Source organism: Meriones unguiculatus, chromosome 10, assembly GCF_030254825.1.
Source record: "Meriones unguiculatus strain TT.TT164.6M chromosome 10, Bangor_MerUng_6.1, whole genome shotgun sequence".
Lineage (NCBI taxonomy): Eukaryota > Metazoa > Chordata > Mammalia > Rodentia > Muridae > Meriones > Meriones unguiculatus.
Genome location: NC_083358.1, coordinates 84571410 through 84594748, shown reverse-complemented (window position 1 = coordinate 84594748; position 23339 = coordinate 84571410). Strand labels below are relative to the sequence as shown.

The window sequence follows — 23339 nt, the reverse complement described above, 5'->3', positions numbered from 1 at the left end:
CCACGTTGGGTGTACTCCAAACAGGCAAATGAGAACTTTTTCCAATTAGACACTGTGTCTTTCCTGGTGGAACCTAAGTTTGAAAACTGTTTTCATTTCAGATGTGATACGCTCTTGATGGAGATAAAGTGTGGCCAACTACTACTCCAGGGCTTCTTTCTTCCACAAGTTATCAAATCTAAATGCAAATTTAAGCTCTATTCATTTAGGCTTACCATTCTAGTATGTAGCTTTATTTTAAGAATATCATACATTGTCCAACACAATAGTTTTTCTTCCCAGATTTCCATAAATAAGATTTCTTTTCTTAATTTATTGTTATAAAATATACACAACATGGCATCAGTGATGTTAAGGACGTTCATACAACCATTACTGTAACATTCCCAGAACTTTTTCAAATTCTCGGCTAAAACTCTGGTCCCATGAAATAATGAGCCCCTATTATCCTTTCTGCCCAGTTTTTGGCAACTAAGAACCTATTTCCTCTCTGAGGACCCGATTATTCTAGGCATCTAATAAGAAAGGTCACAATAAGCTTGCTCTTAGGAAAATCTAATTTAAGAGTAAAATATTGACCAGGATGAGCAGGCTGATCTTCTTGGCTAATGGTATATGGTGATTTAAAAACAAAAAAAGCCAAGCCCAGAGATGGCTCAGAGACCCAGACTGAAGTTATTTAACGTCTAAAAGTTAAGTATTATTTTTTAAGCTCACTGAAGAAAACTGTTGACTGCCTGCAAAATCTTTCATTTTAAATGACTGGAGCTATCAAGGAAGGTGGTTCGGTAGCTTGACTGACAGCTGTCAGGTCCATCCCTCATGGCAGGCCAGAACAGCAACTGCACAGAGTGGAAACTGAGCAACTTTACCAGGATGGGAAGAGAAGAAACCTGGCCTGGGAGACACTGCTATCAGCTTCACAGTTCCAGAGTTGGCCAAGACTGTGAAGGACATTGCTGGGACCCTTGGACAGGTTGAGTGTTAAAAGGTGACAATGAAAACTTCCATCCACCATTTTTGAAGCTTGTCAGTCAAGCTTTTCAGGGGTTCCCAGGGTGTCATCTGGACAATCAATAGTTTAACGACTCTCATGGATGCGGCAGACTCTCATCCAACCACCAATGCCTTCACAAGACTCCAGACTAGAAGACACTGGAGTTAGGGAACCACCCAAACTACCCTGCCGAAGTAGGAAGTTCTACTTTGCCAAAGTCAGCTTCAGGTGATCCTTAAATGATTCTGCCCGCAACAGGATAGCCTTAGACACAGATACTCTAGTCTTCCTGGATCAGATGTCAACCTGGTGGGGAGGTACCTCCTACATCCACGGCACCTCGTGTTTATCCACTCCTGGCTGCTTCATCAGCTCTCTCATCAGCTGGCAGTCCAGCTCTTTCTTCCCTTTGTACACAGCCTCTGTGACGCAGCGGAGATGCCTTGAGGCATCGTCCACTACGGTAGAACTGTCCACCTTGGTGTAAGGGAGGGTAGGCGAAGCTACTCGCATGGGCAGTGGGTGACTATCAAGGCTGACAAACTCCAGGCCCACCCGGCAGTTGCTGTAGAACTGAAGATTTAAGAAACCACTTAAGACAGATTTCTGTGAGTTTAAGACCAGCCTGGTCTACGTACGAGTTCCAAAACAGACAGACTGGGCTACAGTAGAGAACCAGTCAAAAGAAGAAAAAAAATGGGAAGAAATTGAAAAGAGAGAGAGAAGGAGGATGGGAGGAAGAGAGACAGGTCCGAGAGCAAAGATTATGGAGATGTGAGGCTACCAAGGATTGTGGGTGCTGAGAACGTGAGGGGCAGTGGAGCTCAGAGGAGAACACAGAAGGTGCGTGAAGGGGAGACACTGCAAGTAAGGCTCCTGGGAGACCCACAAAGCTATCTCCGGGTGCCGAGGAGCAATTCAGAGCTAAAACGTTAAGAGCTGGGGTCCTGACAGCCTCCGCTGTCAGGGTTCAACACGCCAAGCTTGGAGCTCCGGATACAAAGGGAGCTACCTTTCAAATGGTCAAGATTTCCATTTGAACCGGCATGTGACCGTGTGACGGCACAATCCACCAGCTGTTTTCTTTCCTTATTTATATCCGTATTGAAAGAAAAATAGGATTAAAAAACAACAACAAGCTTAGGATAAAGAGACTGCTTTGCTGAAGTTATTCCAAATCCCTTGTTCCCAGAGGACTGTGAAACAGCAGGCAAAGGCCCTGCCTTCCCTGTCCTTTGCTTACTTTTTCCTTTTCTTAGCACTTCAAGTCCATTTCCTAACCTAAAGCTGAGGAAAAGACAAACAGAAACTCAGCTATGCCTGCAACTTAAGAGAATGCTCACATCAAACATTCTATACCAAGCAGTAAACGCTGAACAAATACCTAACATTTAGAAACATAACTACTATGGTAGTTACCTAATTTTTTTCTTTTCTTACCATTTCCATGTGTATATGCAGTGCTCATGTGAGCATGCATGTTTACACACAGTACATATGTGTGTGGAGGCCTTAAGTTGATGGAAATCACCCTCCATTGCTCTCCTCCATCCACTTTATTCATTGAGGCAGGGTCCCTCAATAGAGCCCAAGAGCTGGTGGTATACCTAGTCTTTCTCTGGGAACCTCTTCTCTATCTTGCTAAGGCTGGCATTCATGGAGGGGGGAGGCACTGCATGCCCCAGCATTTATGTTCTGGGGGTCCGAACTCAGTCCTCAAGCTCACAGAGCAGGCTCTTTAACCAGTGAGCCATCTCCTTAGCTCCTATGCTTCTTCTTTAGGCTGTCCTAATGGGAAAAAACGAGGGTGGTGGGGATACAGTATTTGTATGTGTTGACTATAGTTAAGTACACTATTAAAATCTTTTTAGCTGGGCGAGACACAAGGCCTTTAATCCCAGTACTTAGGAGGGGAGGCAGAGACAGTTGTGTCTCTGAGAGTTCAAGGCTGGGCTGGTCTATATAGCATATTCCAGGACACTAAGAGTTACTTAGTGAAACCCTGTTTCCAAGAACAAAATCTTTTTAAACTAAGGATTTTGCTTCCTAATTCCATTAACCATAAATTAGTGAGAGGCATTTAATACACGGCATTTGTATAGAGATAAAAATTTATGATGTAATCCAGCACTCGGGGTGGCAGGGGCAGGCAGATCTCCTTGAGTTCGAGGCTAGACTGATCTACAGAGCTAGTCCAGGACAGCCAAGTCTACACCGAGAAAAAAACATTTGATGTGTATGTGTTTGTGTGTGCATGCATATGTGTGTGCAGGTGTCCACATGTGCATGTGCAGGCTAGAGGTCAAGCTTGGATGTCTTCTCTAGTTAATGTCCCCTTATTTTTTTAAGATTTAAAAAATATATATTTATTGTTATGAATATGAGTAATCTGTCTTCACACACACCCAGAAGAGGGCATCAGTTCCCATTACAGACTGTTGTGAGGCACCATGTGGTTGCTGAGAATTGAACTCAGGACCTCTGGAACCGCAGCCAGTACTCTTAACTACTGAGCCATCTCTCCAGCCCCAGTCCCCCTTATTTTTTGAGACGCTGTCTTTTCATTGGTCTGGAACATGCCTATTTAGCTAACTAGCTGGCTAGAATATCCACCTGGCTCCCCTCCCAAGAGTAGAGTAACAAGCATGAGCTACCATGTCCACTTTTTCACCCAAGAGCTGAGGAATCAAGCTCAGGCCCCAATGATTACTGGGCAACAGCATTCCAGCCCCTAAATAAAGGCTAAATAAAGAGCCAATATTTTCCTAATCCTTAGAATCTGCCACAAAACTACCAGTTTTTGGTGAATATGGCACAACAAAGTCTTTTGCTTCCAATAGGACTTCATACACAACCGCTCTAGGGTATTTCTAATATATAAACTGAGGTAAAGTGTTAAACAGAGGAAACCACACAGAAATGTGGCCCTTAGGACACATTGCAACCAAGACTTTTAAATGAATTGATGAAGACCCATTAGAAACCAAAGTTTCTTCCTAAACTGCAGCAGATGGGTGTAATAAGTAGATGCCAGGACACTGCAACAGTGCCGAGCTGAGGATGATGTACATGCAATGACTTCCAAGTTCACATGTTTTCGGAAGGAACTGTAACTAATTATACACAGGTGTGGTTTGGCTGGAGCCAGGCAGTGAGTCATAAAAAAGAAAACTAAGCACATTGAGTCATAAGAAAAAAAATAATAATAAAAGAGCATAGCAAAGACATCAGGATGAGACGACACAGTAGGGGGAGGGGAGTGTCCTTCTAAAAATGCATTAAGGGGCTGGAGAGATGGCTCGGGGGTTAAGAGCACCGCCACTCGCCCAGTAGACCCAGGATTGATTCCCAACCCCCAAATGGTGAATCACAACCATCCGCAACTCTAGCTCTGGGGGATCTAATGTTTCCTTCTGGCCTCCCAGGGCACCAAGCACATACATGGTGCACAGATATACATGACACAAAACACCTCCATAATAAATATTTTAATGTATTAAAGCACAGATCAATGCATATTCTCACAGTGAGGGATGACATCATGCTCCCCTTGCTGACCAGCCTCCTTTCTCAGGGGAGTAAGCTGGGTGGCAGTTTAAAAAGCTTAGCCTGTTTACTTCTTTGTACAGACAGAAGCGGAATTCCCAAGATTTAGATTACCCTGGTAGGAAAAAAATTTAATCTGGTGAATGTGGTAGAGAGAAGTACAAAAACCATCCTGGAAACATATAGCCTAAGGCTGGGGAGAGAGCTCGGTCGGAAAATGCTTGCCTTGCAAGCAGAGAGAGCTAAATTCAACACCTAGCACCCATAAACACAACAGCCAGGCCTGATGGTGCATAACTTGAAATCCCAGCTCTGGGGAGACAGAGAGACAGGTTGAACCCACAGGCCCAGTGGGCAGCCGGCCTAGTCTACTTGGTATATTCCAAGCCAGTGAAACACCTGTCTCAAAAACCAAGGGCATTAGTACCTCTGGCCTCCAGAGGGAAATGCACACATACATGCACACACATACACACACACACAAGCACACAGCATACACAGACATGCAAAGGTATTGCAAAACCTAGGTGTGGGTGCTGGAGAGATCACTCCACGGCTAAGGACAGGTGTTGCTCTTGCAGAGGAATGCCCGGCACCCACATGGTGGTTCGCAACTGTCTGTAATTCCTGTTCCGAGGGCGCACGTCCTTCTGGCTTCCCTCAAGCCAGATATGCATGTGGTACACATACATACATACATACATACATACATGTAGGTAAAACACTCATATGCATAAAGATATGTGCATACATGTGTGTGTGTTTTAAAAGCCTATGTATAACCTGTAATATCTAAAATCCACATCCTGTTTTTGGAACTATTTCTTCATTAGAGTATATATTTACGTATTTTAAACCAGCAAGAAACTTGCCTCTACTCCTGCTTTTTTATTTAGTTCCAATAACAAGATCATTTAAAAAAATGATCTTTAGACAGTTGCAGGCAGGAAGTCAAGTGCTTCTAAATGATTCTTATAAATAATAATTTTATAACATTTTACTCCAAAAAATAATTATTATTTTGTGTGAGCTTACTGCATGAGGAAAAACCCTTCATACATTCAAGGAAGTGTAACAATATTAATAGCAGACACTTAGAAACTTCTTTTGCTAAAAAGCACTGAAATCTACACACATCCAAGGCTGTTAAATCACAAATGCATCGAGAAAGACAAGGATCTACATCTGCAATGTCCTAGGTTTGTTTGGGTTGTTCTGTTTTTTTGTTTTTTGTTTTTGTTTTTGTTTTTAAGTGGAAACTCAAGTAGTTAGTGTCATTTGCCTGGCTTGGTTTATGAATGCAAAGACACACACTAAGGCACGAGTGGTGGCCCAAGCTTGTCATGCCTCCGCTTGAGAGGTAAAGGCAGGAAAGTCAAGAGTTTAGGGGAGAAGTTGCATGAGGGAGAAGGAGGGATGGAAATGATGTCAATACAGTATGCGTGTGAAATCCTCAAAAAAAAAAAAGTTGCCATAATTGTAACTTCAGCCACATTGATATCTTCTGTGAATTTATCATTATGATTACTTAAAAGACAAAGAGCCCATAAGCACGGGAGAAAATGCATATAACTCCTGAATAAGCTTGACAAGATTGTAATGTAACGCACTGCTTTTCTTTTTAATATATATTTGGTGCAATTGATGCAAGGGGAAAAGGAGAGGGAGTTATTTCAAGATTAGGCTCAGCTAGCCTATGCTGTATGAGACCCCATCTCAAAAGACCAAAACCAAACTAAACAAATTAGGACAAAAAAACACTAGCAGAAAACCACATATGAATTTATTATAAGTTAACTTAAGAGTGTGCCCACTTTGAATTAATGCTCACAGAATGATGGGGTGTGGTGACACAAGCCTTTAATCACAGAGCTCAGAAGGCAGAGGCTGGCTGAGCTCTATGAGTTCTAGGCCGGCCTGCTCTATAAATTGATTCCAGGACAGCCAGGGCTACACAAAGAGAACCTGTCTCAAAATAAATGAACAAAAAACCAAACAGACAGACAAAAAGACTTATATGCTTAGATTTATGTGTCTCTTTCCAGCTGTGTCTACTGGCTAGGATACTATGAATGCTGGCACTCACCAGTACAAAGAAGAATGCAGCTAGTGCTGAGCAATGATGAATGACAAAAAACTTGTCGCCAATCACTTTCCAATTCAAAAGTATAATCAATAAATCTGCAAGAAAAATAAATGAGATGTCAGACTGGAAAACAGGTGCTTGGTTTTATAAGTGTATTTTATTTATTTATTTTTTTGTTTTTTTTTATAAGTGTATTTTAGCTCATTGTTAACTCCTGGGTGTCTGCTCTGATACCAGAATCCTGTCATTCATCCCTGACTCCACCCACTTTTCTGTCCTGTCTATATATTTATAGACATATATATATGTCTATAACATATATACATATATATAATTTTATTTTTTTTTAGAAAGAGCTCATGTAGCTTAACTAGCTTCCAATGTGCTATGTAGCCAAGGTTCACCTGGAACTCCTTATCCTCCTGTTTCAATGCTGGGATAACAGGCATACACTTCCTAACATGCTCAACAGAAAAAAAAAATCAAAGGTACAGCTAAATATTAACAAAAACTAGTAAAACCACCAAGAACTATGCCTATTCAGAAAGTGGACAAAGAAAGAGAAGGCACAATTTCTCATCAATAGATGCTCGGTCGAAGTATCAGGACTTAGAGAACAGTGTAGTTTAACAAAACAGAAACTGTTCAGAATATGAACCCATGCTTTCCCTAGCAAACAGTTGAACATCAAACGTAGCCTGGAAGACTGATGGCCACCATGGGTTCACACTTTTGGATTAGAGCATCTAGAATGTAGGATTTCATTTTTAAAAGCAAAAGTTACTAGCACAAAACTACATATAAACAGTTTGAAAGAGGATTCAAACTGTAAATTTTAAGGAGAAACTAAATATTATAACTAAGAAAAATAATGTAAGAATATCAGTAATTACCTGATACCTTTCTCCAAATACATCCATTTCTCTGTATATTCTGTCTGCATGTTCCTTGATCATAAGCTATGACAATTTTGTAGCATAGTCTATAGAGACTAAGATAACCACACTTTGTGCACTCAGCGTCTTGTGGATTGCTGTCTTATTTGGGAGTATCTTAATAATTTTATTTTTGTCCAAGATTCTGAGCTGCTGAGGATGTAGCTCTGTGGAGTGCTTGCCTAGCATGAAGGAGCCCTGGGTTTGGTGCTCAGCACCACAGAAGATCCCTGGAGAAGTCTGTTTATATCAGCAATTTTAAGTTGGAGGCATCTAAAGCTGAATGTTATCCTTGACTACATAGCAAGTTTGAGGTCAGTGTGGGAACCCTGTTTCAAAAACAAAAACAAATGAACATAAAAAAGACTGCCTGAGAATTGCTAGTCTGCAAAGGCAGTAGTTAAACCAGGAACGTGGGCATACTATGAATCTTGTGTGATCTTGTCAACAGCCTCGTTTTCTGTCAAATGGGCAAGCCTTTCCCCAGCATGTTGACGAGTTCCTTTTTTAAACCGGGATATCAAACCATTTCCCTAAAACTTATTCCTTCCTCTTAAAGAGTGACTTATTGCAATATAATTATTTTTGTTACAATTTACATCTTCATGACACATAAGTTTTCTATTTAAATTCATCCCATCTTTATCATTGTTGTGTCATATTCTACTTTGGCTTGTATTTTCTTTCAGTTATTTGGTAAGCTTTAGAATTATAAAATAGGATTCTTATATAATAAACGTCCAAATTGTGGCTAATATCTTTCTCATTTGAGTAAAATAATCCAAAATGTTTCTAGCTGCAATTAAGATGGCATATTCTCTATTTCCCTTGTCACTGTGAAAAATGCCAACCCAAACAGCCAACATGAAAGAAAGCAGAGCAGAGGGGAATGTGGAGTGGGAGCCCACACCTTAACTGATCACTTCTAGACAGCGTGTATGTGCAAACTTTACCCAAACAAAAAACCATGACTACTGAACATTCTTCAAGGGCCCTGGCTACTGAGGGGTACAGATTACCCTTCATTAGCTTTATAGTAATAGGCTCTTTGAGAAAGAGAAAAACCATTGTTGTTGTTGTTGTTTTTTTTTTTTTTTTCTTTTTTCTTTTTAAGTGTTAAGGCCTCTATTATTTGAGGCCTTTCTCGAGGTCTAGAAAGCAAAGCCAAAAACTAAATTTCAGGCTCTGCCGTCTTTGAAGGTTTTATTTTCCCCTGTAAAGATCCTTACAGCTATATTTTTCAAACAATCCAAAATCATGAAGAGTGTATTCTTTGCATCATTCCATGGGGAGTTGAAAAAGCAATAGCAATGAACAATGTTACAACATACCAGAAATGAGGTAGCCTGAAGTAGTTGCAATATTCAATTTCACAAGCGATGGATCACCCCTAAACATATTTAAAACAGAAACAAAACAAAACAAAAACCCATCACATTATCTTCCTAAACATATGGTGGTTTTCTTTTTCATCTTGTTTATTGCGACAAGGCTTCGTGTGGTCCAGGCTGGCCTCAAACTTGCTAGGGCCACCCTTGAACTTGAATTCCTGATGGCTTGCTTCCGGTTCCCTTGCTAGGATCACAGGATGTATCAACACACCCCAACACAGTATGAATTTTTTCACTCAGAAGACCTGCTGCTCCTACTCCCCATAATGTCTACTCTAAGTCCAAGCCAGCCTCCAGGGTCTTCCTAAGGACTAGTCATTGATTCTTGGCATTTAAAAACTGAACTCTTCTAAGAAACCATTTAACACCAATCCGTACGGGGTTTAAAGAGTCAAAAACAGACCTCCTAATGATGACCAAGAGCAGACTCTGTATTTTAGGAAGAGCTTACAACTATTCCCAGAAGCCTCCAAATCCATGAGCAGAACACTTGGTGAGTTGCGGCATGCACCAGGTCCAATGCCCTTGGAGGATGCCCAAGAACCCACTGGCCCTTGTGGAGAGTGGGTCACTTTTGATTCTGGACTCTGTTACAAACCTGTCTGAGCCTGGTGCTAGCTAAGATAACACTTCTGACTGCACAACTAGCCACAATTTTTTACATACACATATATACACATATATGATTTTTAAAAGTACAAAAAAAAAGTAATTTTATGAAAAGACTTACAAGTGTCTTCATATGATTTGTTCACATAGGAATGAAATGAAATTTTAGATGCTGAAATGGGAAATCATCTATAACCCATTCAATTTGGGGGTAATGCAGTCCCATCACTATTACTCTACTGAGGATTAGAGGGACTTGCCTATCACCCTTGAATACAGTCAGAACAGGACAATTTGACCCTGGTGTTGTAACCAGGGTCATATATGCATATCAACATAATGTATTTATTTTAATTTTCCTATTTCCATTATTATTATTATTATTAATAATAATAAATGAGTGTTGTGCAAATATATGTATGATGTGTGTGAGTGTAGGTGTGCACATGCTAGTACGTGTGTGTGTGTGTGTGTGTGTGTGTGTGTGTAAGTCAGAGGACAACGTTCAGAAGATCTTTTTTCCACCTTTTCTGTGGGTCCCAGGGGTTGAACTCAGGTTCCCAGGCTTGGGAGGCTGTAATCTGGCGAGCATCTCACCAGCCTAGGATGGTACCTATTTACCCCATCCTTCCTGTCATTTGTAGTATTACTCTGAAATTAACACACAGAAAAACTGGCACTAGCTGAACTAAAACAGAAATACAGAAGCAAAGTCGCATGTTTTTCACACACTTTAGCCTCTAAGTGCAATCCAGGAAAATTGGACCTGGAATAAGTCACAGAATATACAATTAGGTAAAAGTTACCAAGGCAAAACTTGGCCAAGAAGCCACATCAATTATTTATTTCTTTATTTATATTTTGGAAAATGTACTTCTCAAAGGAAAGGTTCTGTTTACAACCATGTTAAGAAAATTAACATGAGGGAATTAAACCTACAATTTGTTTAGACTGAGAATGTCAAGGTATGAAAGATTCTAAATTTTGAAAAAAAAAATCTGAGTCACTTTGAAAAAAAAATCTTCCTAATGAAAATGTATAAGCTGGTATAATCCTGAAGGGATAATTTTATACTTATGTCAGGGGTGGTACCCATGTAGTCACACAGTGATGGTCAAAACACCTGGCTAAATTATCCTGTATCCCACAAACCCACCTCACATCCATACTTCCCGCACTCCTACGCCCTTACGTGAAGCTGACCCAGGCCTTCCTATGCTACTCCAGCAGTTTGCAAAATTTCTGCAATTATAGCCATACTCAATGTTTTCAAAAAGATGCATCTCTATGGTTACCTTAGAGTATTACCTAAATATTAGGTAAATATTTCTAAATGTAGATTTTAATTCCTCTTGCATGGCCATCTAAAAGTCTCATTTCCATTCTCTGATGGCAAACAATGGGTCACACACAAATTTGAAGACCAGTCTTAAGTAGTGACTGCTGCAGCAGACTGTCTTAGCTCAATGAAGACACTATTTTATCCGCAACAGCATTTGTAATAAATAACTTGGTTTTGCTCAAATAATCACATTCTTCTTGCTTGCGACAGCAATTGCAATATGAAAGCAAAACAGCCCTCAACATTTGTGTTCAAATCTAAAACCATTTTAATGTAATTGGCTGAAGCAGGACTGAATACAAGCACTTTAATAAGGCATGCATCAGAGATAATCGATATGTTTTCTGTTTTAAAGGAATGTAAATGAGGCTTTCATTAATAATTAATATCAGGCTGGAGAGTTGGCTCAGCAGTTAAGAACACTGGCTGCTTTTCCAGTGGACCGGGGTTCAATTCCCAGCATCCACATGGCAGTTCACTACTGTCTGTAATTCCAGGATCCAACACCCTCACAGACATACATACAAGGCAAAACATCAATGTACATAAAATAAAAAATAAATTTTAAAAATTAATATCAAAGCATAAATAAAAGGCAGTAGCTGGGAAAAAAACGGCTTACCAGAGTGGATCAGCTATAGTAGCCTCATCAAAGAAGAACAGGTATAAGCCAAAAGTCCCAACCAGCAAAGAGTGGCACGTAGACACTACCCTGAAATGAAACAAGGCACACACACAAAGATCTCAGATTCCTTGCAATGAATAACTTGTTCCTCTAAGACGTTTTCCATCCTGAAAAATTTACACCTTGAAGCATTAAAAGTTAAACATGAAAGAGTGAAGTGTAGGAGGAGAGCACATCTGAGAGTCACTGAACCCTGTCATGTACAAGGGCCAGGGGCATGGCTCAGAAGCAGAGCACTTGCCTGGCATGCATAAAACTCTAGGTTAAATCCCCAGCACCAATCAATCATTAGAGACCAGGGATGTGGCAGAGGCAGATGGATCTCCATAGGTTTGAGACCAGTCTGGTCTCCATAGCAAGTACTACCTCAGCCAGAGTTATATGGTAAGACCCTGTCTTAAGAAACATAATGATGATGATGATGATGATGATGATAATGATAATAATAATAATAATAATAATAATAACAGACAATGGTAATAAAGAAATCATAGGGCCGCGGCTTGATTTCTCTTTCCTTTTCAGTTTTTTTCTTTTTAGTTTTTCGAGACAGGGTTTCTCTGTGTAGCCTGGACTTGCTTTGTAGACCATGATGGCCTCAAATTCACAGAAATCTGCCTGCCTCTCTTTCCCTGAGCGCTGGGATTAAGGGTGTACGCCACCGCGTCCGGATATAGAGCTTCATTTTTTAAATGAACAAGTTCTATAATCCTGGGCAAATCATTTCCCTGTGTTGAGGTTCTAAAGTGGAAACACACTCCACTCTGTTAACAGAGTCCTGCTGGAACAGACAGTCTGATAAGGCCACGACCCCTCAGGTTCCATCCCGAAGCAGTGTGGCCCGAGGATGAGTTTTCCTGCTCTGGGTAGGAATGACTTCCAGTTCTACTGCCCTGAACTGGTTCCTGTTTATGGCCCTCACTACTAGTGAGGGGACCTGGAACCCACGTAGGCCACACAGGTACTCCACAACTGAGATGCGCCTCTGGCCTATCTCTCTATTCCTAAAGCAATCTGAAGGGATCATGGCTCAGTGGTGCACCGTCTTAGAGATTCAGTTATCGGTGTGCATTCCCACGTACCAGCACAGTTGTGATGGATCTGTGAGGAGCAACAGCAGATGCTCTTGGACATTCTTCATCATTATTAGGAAAACACTTCCAAATAGAAAAGTTGAGAGCCGCTGACCTGATGTTTTTTTATTTGGTTGTCTGTTTTTAATTTTTGAGATGGGGTCTTGCTGTATTGTATCCCTCAAGCCAAGCTTGAACTTAGAAGGTTCAAGGGATCTTCTCAAGTGTTTGGAATATAGGTATATGGCATTAAGAACATACCCCCCCTTCTCTCTGAGACTTGTGTTTCACCTCCCAGTGGTAGAACAGCAGATGTGCCACCACGCCTGGATTTGTGGGGTAAGGCAGATCATACCAGGGATTTATGCATGCTAGAGAAACCCTCTTCCAACAGAGCCACAGCCCCCACAACCCTTTTTAGAAATACTGAATTAAAAGTTCACAAGATCCAGGTTGTTTTCCTTTATAGCATAAAATAAGTTTTGTATGAAAATTAATTCCTTGAGCCTATTTAGTTCATGATGCGATGACTCACCTGCAACTTGACTATCTGAGCCACTGGGCAATCACCCACATAACAATCGAGTTGATGTTTTAAGCCAGCTACAAAGTTTTCACGTCTTAATTTAGAAGCTTACAAGTAATGAAGTCTCTTTTCATTAAAATGAAGGATGCAGGAATAACTAGAAACTACTGATGTGAGATAAACGTTTCTAAAAGCAAAAGAACTACATCAACCAATATTAAGTTTTCTGTTGGAAAAGTTCATTGTACCTTGAGCTGTTAGTCTACATGGTCATCTAAACAGGCTCTTAAATAGATGAGCCATGCTATTACCAACTGTGTCTTAAATTCACAAAGAGTCTCATTTTAGTTTGGCCATTGACCAAAACAATAATAAATAAATAAATAGCTCCATTGTCAATCAGCTTAGCATTTGCAAGTGTGAATAATTAACCTAACTGAACTGTTTTACAAGCCTGGGGTTTCTGTGTCAAGCACACCTGCATTCCTTTGAGAACAGCAGCAGAGGAATGTAGCACCATGCACGGCCTGGACCTAGTTCCCCTACACAGATGTAGCTGATGGATAGCTTGGGCTTCATGTGGGTGCCCTAGTAAGGGGAGCGGGGGCTGTCTCTGACATGGACTCTGTTGCCTGCTTTCTGATCCCTCCCTGCTAGCTGGTGGGCCTGCCTTGCCAGGCTGGGGTGGGCTGTAAAGGCGGAGGCTCCCCTTTTCTGAGGAATAGGGGTGGAGGGAGGAGGATATTCCTGCCTCTGCATCTACTGGGATTAGAAGGTATGTGCCACCACCATCTGGCATTCAGACACTGCATCTAAATCACCACACAGAGGGCTCCCTACAGTTATTCAAAACCCTATGAAAGGAAAACACAACCTCTCCTAAAGTTCTGAATAGTGGTTAGTAAACATATATAAAAACAAACAAACAAACAAAAAATCTCTGTTTTCCGCCCCCTCCCCGAATGGTCCAGCAGGTAAAAGCACTTGCTGCTGATCCTGAGTCCTGGAGGACCTGAGTTCAGTCCCCAGGATGCACATGGTGAAGGGCGAGAACTGATTCTTCTACCCTCCACACACGTGTGATGGGGTATGTGCACCCACACATACAAACATACAGAGAGGATAAAAACTTTTACGTTTCCTTTTGAAAAATAAAATCTAACTTTTATATGCTATTTCTGATTCGCAGGTTTCGAGTGTTATTCTTCCCTGAGGTGTTAAGTGGTAAATGAAAGTATGATAAGCTCTTGGATGGTGGAAATGACATTTAGTCAAAATTCTCACTATCCTGAATGGAAAAGCAGATACTATGAAGCATCCATCGGTCTGCACCAAAAGTCATCACTTCTATAGCTGAGTGCCGTGACAGCATTGGGGAGACGGAGGCAGGGAAACCAGGAGTTCAGGCTGGTCTTAGGTACATAGACAATTGCAAGTCAGTCTTATGCTACATGAGACTCTGTCTCAAAAAAACAAAATAGCAACAACAATAAGAAAAGTCTATACTTGCAGAAGCTGCTGTTAGAAAACATCTGAGATTTTTATTTTTTAAAAATGCAAATCCTATAGTAGCTAAAGAGAAACACCTAAAGGAAAGAGATTTGAAATTAAAAAAAAAAAAAAAGAGTTGTCTGCTGTTTGGAGCTTGTTTCAAGGTTGGAAGCTGAGTTTTAAGGATATCAGTATATCCTTAAAAAGAAAAATAGCCCAAATGTGGTGGAGCATGCCTTTAATCCCAGTGCTCTGGGGGAGGCAGAGGCAGGCAGGTCTCTGTGAATTCGAGGCCTGCCAGGTCTAAAAAGAACCCAGGACAGCCAAGGCTACAGAGAGAAACCCTATCTCAGAAAACAAAAAAAGCCCAACTTCCCTTTGTACTCTTTAAGTTCCAAGTATACAAGCTAAAGCAGGAAGCAGGAAACAGAGAGATGAGAAAACCCCATTTGAACAGCTAAATGAATCTGATGAGGGCAGATTCCCTCTTCAAAGCAGAACTCAGTTCCACACATTATAATATCCTGTGCCACAGAACAGTGATGAGACTGAATAACGCAAAATAGTTTCCAATTTCATTTTCATCTCTGCTTCTATCTCCCCTTGCCCTTCCTATTTCTTTGGCTTGCAGCTACACAAGATTCGAAAGCTTTTACAGATTTCAACCAAACTGAAAGGAAAACAAACAAACAAAAAAGAGTTCAAAATTTACTCAGAACATCTGTCTCTCCCACTGGTCTTTCCTACCATTCTATCTTCAGATGTTGGAAGAGGTTTTTTTAGGATAATAATATATGAACCAGAGAGGCTGCTCAGTGGTTAAGAACACCGGACGCTCTTCCAGAGGACAGAAGTTCAGTTCCCAGCATCCACATGCAGGCTCACAGCCTCTAACTCCAGTCCCAAGGCATCCAGCAGCCCCTTCTGGCCTCCACAGGTCCCAGGCCAGCACGCTGCGCACAGACAGACATGCAAGCCAGACATCCATCCATACTACGGAAAATAAAGCAACACAAAACCCTGCCCTCTGGTCTGCGGAGCTCAATCACACTGAGTGTGTCTAACCCACGTGGGCTAGTCACAACTCCAAGAAATATTTTCTTTCGTTTCCACCACCAAAAGATTTGTGTTTTTTGCTGTGAACTTTTCAAAAATCAATAAAGAAAAGACTTTCCTACAGTCAGCTGGAATATACTTAATGTTCCCAAACTTACCTACAAAGTGAAAAAAATGTCCCTTGCATTTTTATTTTGTGATGGATGTTTTGCTTGCATGCACACCTACTGCCTGTGGAGGCCAGAAGAAGACCTCAGATCCCATGGGACTGGAGTTACAGAGGTTGTAAACTGTGATGTGGGTGTGGGAATTGAACCCAGATCTTCCAGAAGAGCAGCCACTGCTCTTAACCATGAAGCCATCTCTCCAGCCACCCCCATTCCTTCCGTAACATCTTTTGATGTAAAATTTCTTAAACTTTTCTTTTACGAGATATTGCCTTTTTTTCTACTCCTAAGAGCAAACAAAATTCCTTTTTTAAGAGTCTAAATGAAGGATTTTTTTTAATCTCATAAAACTATTTTTAAGTCAATTAATTACATTTTCATGGCTTTACCTTGAGTTCCATTCAATCTTCTTTTCGACGCTAAGACTACTATAACCTGGAGAAACTTTTGCTGAAAACCAGTAACTTATAAAATGGAAAAGAACCTGAAAGATGACAAAGCTGCTACAAACAATGCCGATGACCAGCGTGGTATTGGCCTCCATAGTTCTTCAATCTGTTAAGAGAAAGGATGGCTGTGAGCTGATGTCACACAAGCCTACAATATGTTTTAAAGGTTTAATAAGTGCATATTCATGTCAGTACTTTATAGAAGTATAAGAATATAATCTAAGCTAAGAAAATAAATGAAAACTTTTAGCCTCCTGTTTCTTCACATTTATTATCCATGTGTCATATCATACATTTGTCATTTAAAACAAAAATACACTAAAGGTCCCTTTTTTAAGTACCTAAAAGGTACTGTGGTACTTTAGAGATCTCCATATCATAAAAAAACATTTTAACAATAGGATTCAAACTTACCTTATTTAGGAATTTAATACTAAGAGGGAATTTCAATTGCTGCAATTAAAATTATTCTTTTAACAATATTTTAATTATATATAGACAAATCACCTGATTTCTCTTTGACTCAGTTTTCTCATCTATAAACTGAGAGTTGGTCAGATAATTTCTAAGAAACATTTAAGGCCAAAATCATAGAACACTGCCTGCAGTAACAAATAAAAAATAAATTATAAAGTTAAAAACTGATTGTATTGTGAAATACAATATTGAAAACAAAGTCTGAATTTTAAGAAGAAATAAGTAATAAAATGAACCACAGGGCCTGAGAGATGGCTCAGCAGTTTAAGAGTCCTTGTGACTTTTGCAGAGGACTACAGCTTAGCTGCCAGCACCCATGTAGGGTGACTTAAAACTATCTGTAATTTCAGGTCCATGTCCAACACTCTCTTCTGGCCTCCATGGGTACAGGACTTGTGTCTACATAATGATACACAGACATACATGCATACACACAATTAAAAATTAAATGAATATGCTGGGCAATGGTGGCTCATGCCTTTAAGCCCCAGCACTGGGAAGGAAGCGGTAGGTAGATCCCTGAGTTTGAGGCCAGCCTGGTCTATAGAGCAAGTTATAGAACAGCAAGGGCTAAACAGAGAAACCCTGCCTCAATAAATAAATAAGTATCTTTAAAAACAACAAACAAATAAAGAAAAACCATAACACTGGAACTATAAGTTAGTGGTAAAGTTAACATTTTTCTTAGACCAAAAAGCCTCCATAACTTTTTAATCTGTTTTTTTTAACCATTTTTAACTGTTTTAAATAAATGAATAAATGAATAGATAGATAAATAAATAAATAGATAAAGGAGCTTTGGTTTTAAAGAACAGCTAGCGGAAGCTGGGTGTGGTGGCACAGGCCTGGAATCCCAGTATTTAGGAAGGCAGAGGCAGGTGGATCACTGTGAGTTCAGGTTGGCCTACAAAACAAATCCAGGACATCCAAAGCTACACAGAGAAACTCTGTCTTGAAAAACAAAACAAAACAAAAACAAGAACAGTTAGTGGAAAGAATAGTAGTACCTACACACATGTACACTCACACACTTGAAGTATGTTTTCTATGTTGTTGGGCTGAACTTTATTTGGGCTCCTAAAAAAAAAAAATCTTAGGGCTGGGCATGGTAGCACACTCCTGTAATCCCAGCACTCAGGAGGCAGAGGCAGGCGGATCTCAATGATTTTGAGGCGGCTTGGACTACAAAGTTAGTTCCAGGACAGTCAAAGCTATATAGTGAGAGACTATCAAAGAAAGAAAAAAAAAATCTTAAGGACATTCAGACCAAAAAGTGCTAAGGCATTTGCTCATATCCGGTAGCCCACTGTTTCACTCTGCCAGGTCCTCAGAAGAGAGGGAATGAATCAATATATATTTCCAAGCTCCTAATTTGAAGCAATAAAGTCACATACTGAAGCCAATTCAGCAGAGGAAAACCAAGTCACTGCCTGAGCTAGCAATAAGCCCACTTCATCCCCTGCCAACCAAGACATCATGAATTGACTCCGTCTCCCACAGGGCTCCTTCTGACAGAATTCATATGTCTGTAATGAATTCTCTTATCCCTCTCTCCCTCTCTCATCCTCCCGCCTCATGAGTTTGGTAAAATTATTGATATTGTATTCTTCTCTGTAAGACCCCATTAACTTTATTGCTCATTTACTTCCTTTTAGTTCAATGTGTGTGTGTGTTGGGCCTTACAAAATTAGTCTGTGGCCTCTTAGCCTTGGCTCACTATTAACCAAATAATACATAAAAGTAAACTTTGTACAATAACAAACGTGTTATGACGTGACTACGTGGGACCTTTTCTACAGGTAAAGCAATTGCAAACCGGGAGGCCAGGGGCATAGCTACTTAAAGAAAACGGAATGCTCCACTAGGAGGCACTGAGGGTATACACTCAATAGTAAGGACGGTTTGCCCGAAGGCTTTGGATGCTCCTCCCTGGCCCTGGAACAAGGGTTACTGGTAGACTTTTATTAAAATTCAGTGTATACATGGGCATTTCTTGAATGCTTCCTAAAGTTATCATAAAACTTATTACACATTGCCGGGTGCGGTGGGGCATTCCTGCAATCCCAGCGCTAGAGAGGCAGAGACAGGTAGATTTCAGAGTTCAAAGCCAGCCTGGTCTACAGAAAACATGTCTGAAAAAGAAGAAGAAAGAAAAAGAAAAGGAAAAAAAAAAAAAAAAAGGAAGAAAGAAAGAAATGTAATATGGGGCAAGAGAGATGGCTCAGAGTTTAAGAGCACTGACTATTCTTCCAAAGGACCTGGGTTCAATTCCCAGCAACCACATGGCAGCTCACAACTGTCTGTAACTCCAAGATCTGACACCCTCACACAGACATACATGTAGGTAAGACACCAATGCAAGAAAGAAAGAAAGGGAGAGAGAGAAAGAAAGAGAAAGAAAGAAAGAGAGAGAAAGAAAAGAGAGAGAAAAAAAGAAAGAAAGAAAGAGAGAGAAAGAAAAGAGAGAGAGAAAGAAAGAGAGAAAGAGAAAGAAAGAGAGAAAGAAAGAAAGAAAAGAGAGAAAGAAAGAAAAAGAGAGAAAGAGAGAAAGAGAGAGAAAGAAAAAAGAGAGAGAAAGAGAGAAAGAGAAAGAAAGAGAGAAAGAAAGAAAGAAAGAAAGAAAAAGAGAGAAAGAGAGAAAGAAAGAGAGAAAGAAAAAAGAGAGAGAAAGAGAGAAAGAGAAAGAAAGAGAGAGAGAAAGAAAAAAGAAAAGAAAAGGAAAAAAAGAAATGTACTATGGGCCCAAAAGGTGGCTGAATGAATGGAACTTGTCACCAAACTAACCACCAGAGGAGAAAACTGTCCTGCAAACTGTCCTCTGACCTCTACATGCATGTCTTAACACATATTTGAGCACAGAACACGCACACACAGACACACGCACAGATGCATGCATGTATTTACACAAACACATTAAATATAAATTTTTTAAAAATGAAAAAAAAATAATTACTTTCCCCAGTCCTAGTTTTTGTGAATCATTTGTTATAGTGGATGAATATATATACATACACAATTCCTTATTTCATGTGTTTTAGTGTTTTGCCTGCACGTATGCATGTATCTACACCCACTGCATGCCTGGTGCCTGCAGAGGCCAGAAGATGTCATCAGATCCCCTGGAACAGAAGTTATAGATGGTATGAGTTGCCACATGGGTGAGATTAGATCCCAGGTCCTCTGCAATGACAGTAAGTGCTTTTAACTGATGAATCCTCTCTTCCACCCCCAATATTTTATCTTTTCTGTCTTCTTGGTATTTGATGAAAGTTTTTCTTTGCCAAAGGGAGAAAAAAAAAGTTTTATTTATAACTAAACAGACTACCATACATTCAAGCTGTGGCTTCTATTAAAGGCTCAGTAGACAGAAGCTAATTAAATTGTTCTCCTCTCAGCTCTGCTTCTTAATAAGCAGCTGCTTGTTTAATCGGTCATGCCAAATCAAGGACTCATCTAGAGATTATTACAAATGTCTCCCAGAAAACTAAGGCCTCTTGGTAGCAGCAGTTGCCTGTTCCTTCACTTCAGGTTCCTAAATCAGAGGAATGGTAAAAAAAAAAAAAAGGACAGAGAAAATGACGCCTAATATTAGCCGAGATGAAGGGCCTTGGCAGACTTGGCAATCGCTAAGCACAGGAAATCACAGAGAGTGTAGAAGCATTCAGCCTCATTCATGCACCTCTACATGTGGCCAGTGGCTGGCAGGAGGCTAGGAAGCCGGCCTAGTGGGAGCTGTCCTAGAAAAGAGCAGCTCAAACAGATAGGGAAAACGCACGCAAGTGCCGAGAAATGAATTCTACCATATAATTAGCTGTCTTGATTCACAAGAATTGTAGACACTAAAAACACTTCTATTGTTTTGCTGAGTACAATGATGCTTGCTTGTCCCTTTCCCACAAGATGGCACAAACTTTCAGAACAAGCTTAGACCTCCCCCCTCTCTATGAAAGGCTCCCCCTACAGGAGGACGCTCGTTCTCATTTCTGGAGGCATCGTCCTGGAAACAGCAAAATGAGCTGATGACATCTTCACTTCAGAACCAACAATACATCCAACATTTGTCACCTGTCAGCTATATACCAGGCTTTGTGTTGGTGCTTGGAGTGCTAAATGGGAGACACATTTGTGAGCTAGTAGGGAGGCAAGGATCTCTATAGCAAATTCTAAAATTAGGGGTGCAATGGATGCTTCATGCTCGCTAGGAAGTAATACCTAGCAGGGACAGTGCACAATGGAGCGATACCTAATGGTACTCAATGACTTGAATAAAAGAGGATATAAGGGAAGAAATTCTTTTTGTGTGTGTATGTGTGTGGGCAGGTGTGCAGAGGCCAGAAGACAACCTTGGGTGTCTCTGCTCAGAAGCCATCTTACCCTGCTTTTTTTTTTATTTTTTTTGTTTTTGAAACATGCTGTCTCACTGGTTTATAGCTAGCCCAAGAAACTACTAGCTGGCCAGTGGGCCTTGTGTCTCTTGCTTTCCCAGAACTGACATTTTTCTTTAAACACGGGCTCTGAGACTCAAACTTAGGTCCTCACATTTGTCTGGTAAGCACTTTACAGGCGAGAGCCATCCTCCAAACCCAATAACTTCCCTTTTATTGAAATACTGATTAGATGCTTTGAGGCGGAAGCACAAACAACTCAGTTCCCTAGACAGCGGATCTCGTTCTTCAGAAATAACTCCTCACCCCCCCAACCACAACCCAGACTCTTATTTCCCTCCATTCATTATCCTCTTGTAAGTACAGGGATTTCTGAGGGAATACATCTGGATCAACAGAGCCGCTTCCACGAAGACGTGCGCATAGGAACCGCTGCCATGATGTGTAGTACTAAAAACCCTTAAAGGGGCCTGGGGAAGAGCTGTGTGTTTGTCTTTAAGAGCAACAGGGCAGAAGGAAGCTGAGAACAATGCCTCACTCATGCTTAGCATTCCTTTTCCATCCCTAGCAAGCTCCCTTGCCCGCTTCCCACATTTATTCCAGATACACATGCCAGCCAATCTCCAATTGTCCTCTCTTCTAATAGAAACATCTCTTCCCATTTCACCTAAAAAAGAAAAAGGGCTACCAGGCATGGCCTCTCTTTAACTTGACAGTGTTTACAGTCTCTCTCTGCACACGAGATTCTGCCTGGTTATGCATCTCTTCCTCTCAACATGGCGCTACAGTTAAATGTGCCTCTGGTAGTCACCCCACTCCCCGGATGTACCGGAGTTGGATGGCTCCCTATGCGATTACACAGGTCCCCAGGCTCTATCTGGCCCAAGATGAACTAAGCCTAAAGCAGCCCTTCCTCCCTGGCTTCGTAGTTCAGGCACTATCACACATCCCACTTCCCATCTCCTAACCTACATCAGCTCAGGCATCCCTGATGCCTTCCTGTGTCACTCCCACAAGCCACAAAATGGCAACCTCTAAAGGACTGGAGGATGTCAAGTAAAGGGTAACTTGATTCCAGCAAGGTTCCGAACACTTCTCATGATGGATTTATGGCTAATTTGAAAAAAGTGACTGGCTAGCAAAACTTGGCAGATCCCGAGCTAGCTAAAGCCCAGAAGCCGGATGTAGCTCTAAAAGCAGAAGTGAGCTCAGGAGATAGTGCATAACTGGATTTCTCTCCTAGCTGACATGGTGACTCCCAACCACAAAAGAAAATTATGGTAGGGTAACTTAAGAGAGAGAGAAAGAGTGAGAGCGAGTGAGAAAGCAAGAGAGAGACTTAATATTGTGAGTGGCACAAATCAATGAGCGGTAAGAGTATAGTAAATAAATCATACACAAGGGAACCAACCTCAGACTCACTTACAATCAGGATAGGAAGGCTGGCAAAGTATGAGGACCCCTTTACCCAGAATTAATCACATAGTAAAGAACTGTTAAAGCGTGTAACTAAAATGGTGGGTTTTAGAAATATATCCTGTCATGAAGAGTTAGTGAGCTTTGGAATGGGATTTCTTAAAAGCTCTGCCCTGCAGACTATCAATGTAGATGCTGAGACTTATGGCCAACCTTTGGGCAGAGTGCAGGGAATCTTAGGAAAGAAGTGGGAAACAGTAAGATCTGGAGAGGACAGAAACTCCACAAGGAGAGCAACAGAACCAAAATAAATCTGAGCACAGGAGTCTTTCCTGAGACTGATATTCCAACCAAGGACTATGCATGGAGATAACCTAAGACCCTTGCACAGATGTAGCCCATGGCAGTTCAGTATCCAAGTGGGTTCCATTGTAATAGGAACAGGGACTGTCTCTGACATGAACTGATTGGCCTGCTCTTTAATTACCTCACCCTGAGGGGGAAGCAGTATTACCAGGCCACAGAAGAAGACAACGAAGCCACTCCTGATGAGACCTAATCGACTAGGATCAGAAGGAAGGAGAAGTCCTCCCATATCAGTGGACTTGGGGAGGGGCATGCATGCAGAGGGTGAAGGAAGGGAGGGATTGGGACAGGAGGAGAGAGGGAACCACAGGGGGGATAAAAAGTGAATAAAGTATAATTAAT

General features: G+C 41.0%; 1 protein-coding gene across 3 annotated transcripts in view; it reads right to left on the bottom strand.

Moving 5' to 3' along the window:
* The window catches only part of Tlcd4 (TLC domain containing 4), a 60689-nt gene that overhangs the window by 18305 nt on the left and 19045 nt on the right, over window positions 1-23339 (bottom strand). For 2 of the 3 annotated variants that reach the window (XM_021644450.2, XM_021644451.2), the window contains exons 2-5: window positions 16294-16459; window positions 11529-11618; window positions 8896-8954; window positions 6630-6724 (exon numbers count right to left, since the gene is read on the bottom strand). In XM_021644450.2, coding sequence (XP_021500125.1) covers window positions 6630-6724; window positions 8896-8954; window positions 11529-11618; window positions 16294-16448 — 399 coding nt within the window. In that variant the 5' untranslated portion in view covers window positions 16449-16459. Of the gene's footprint in view, window positions 1-6629; window positions 6725-8895; window positions 8955-11528; window positions 11619-16293; window positions 16460-16860; window positions 16945-23339 lie in introns of those variants that run through there. The other variant, XM_060392815.1, reaches the window with a different exon arrangement.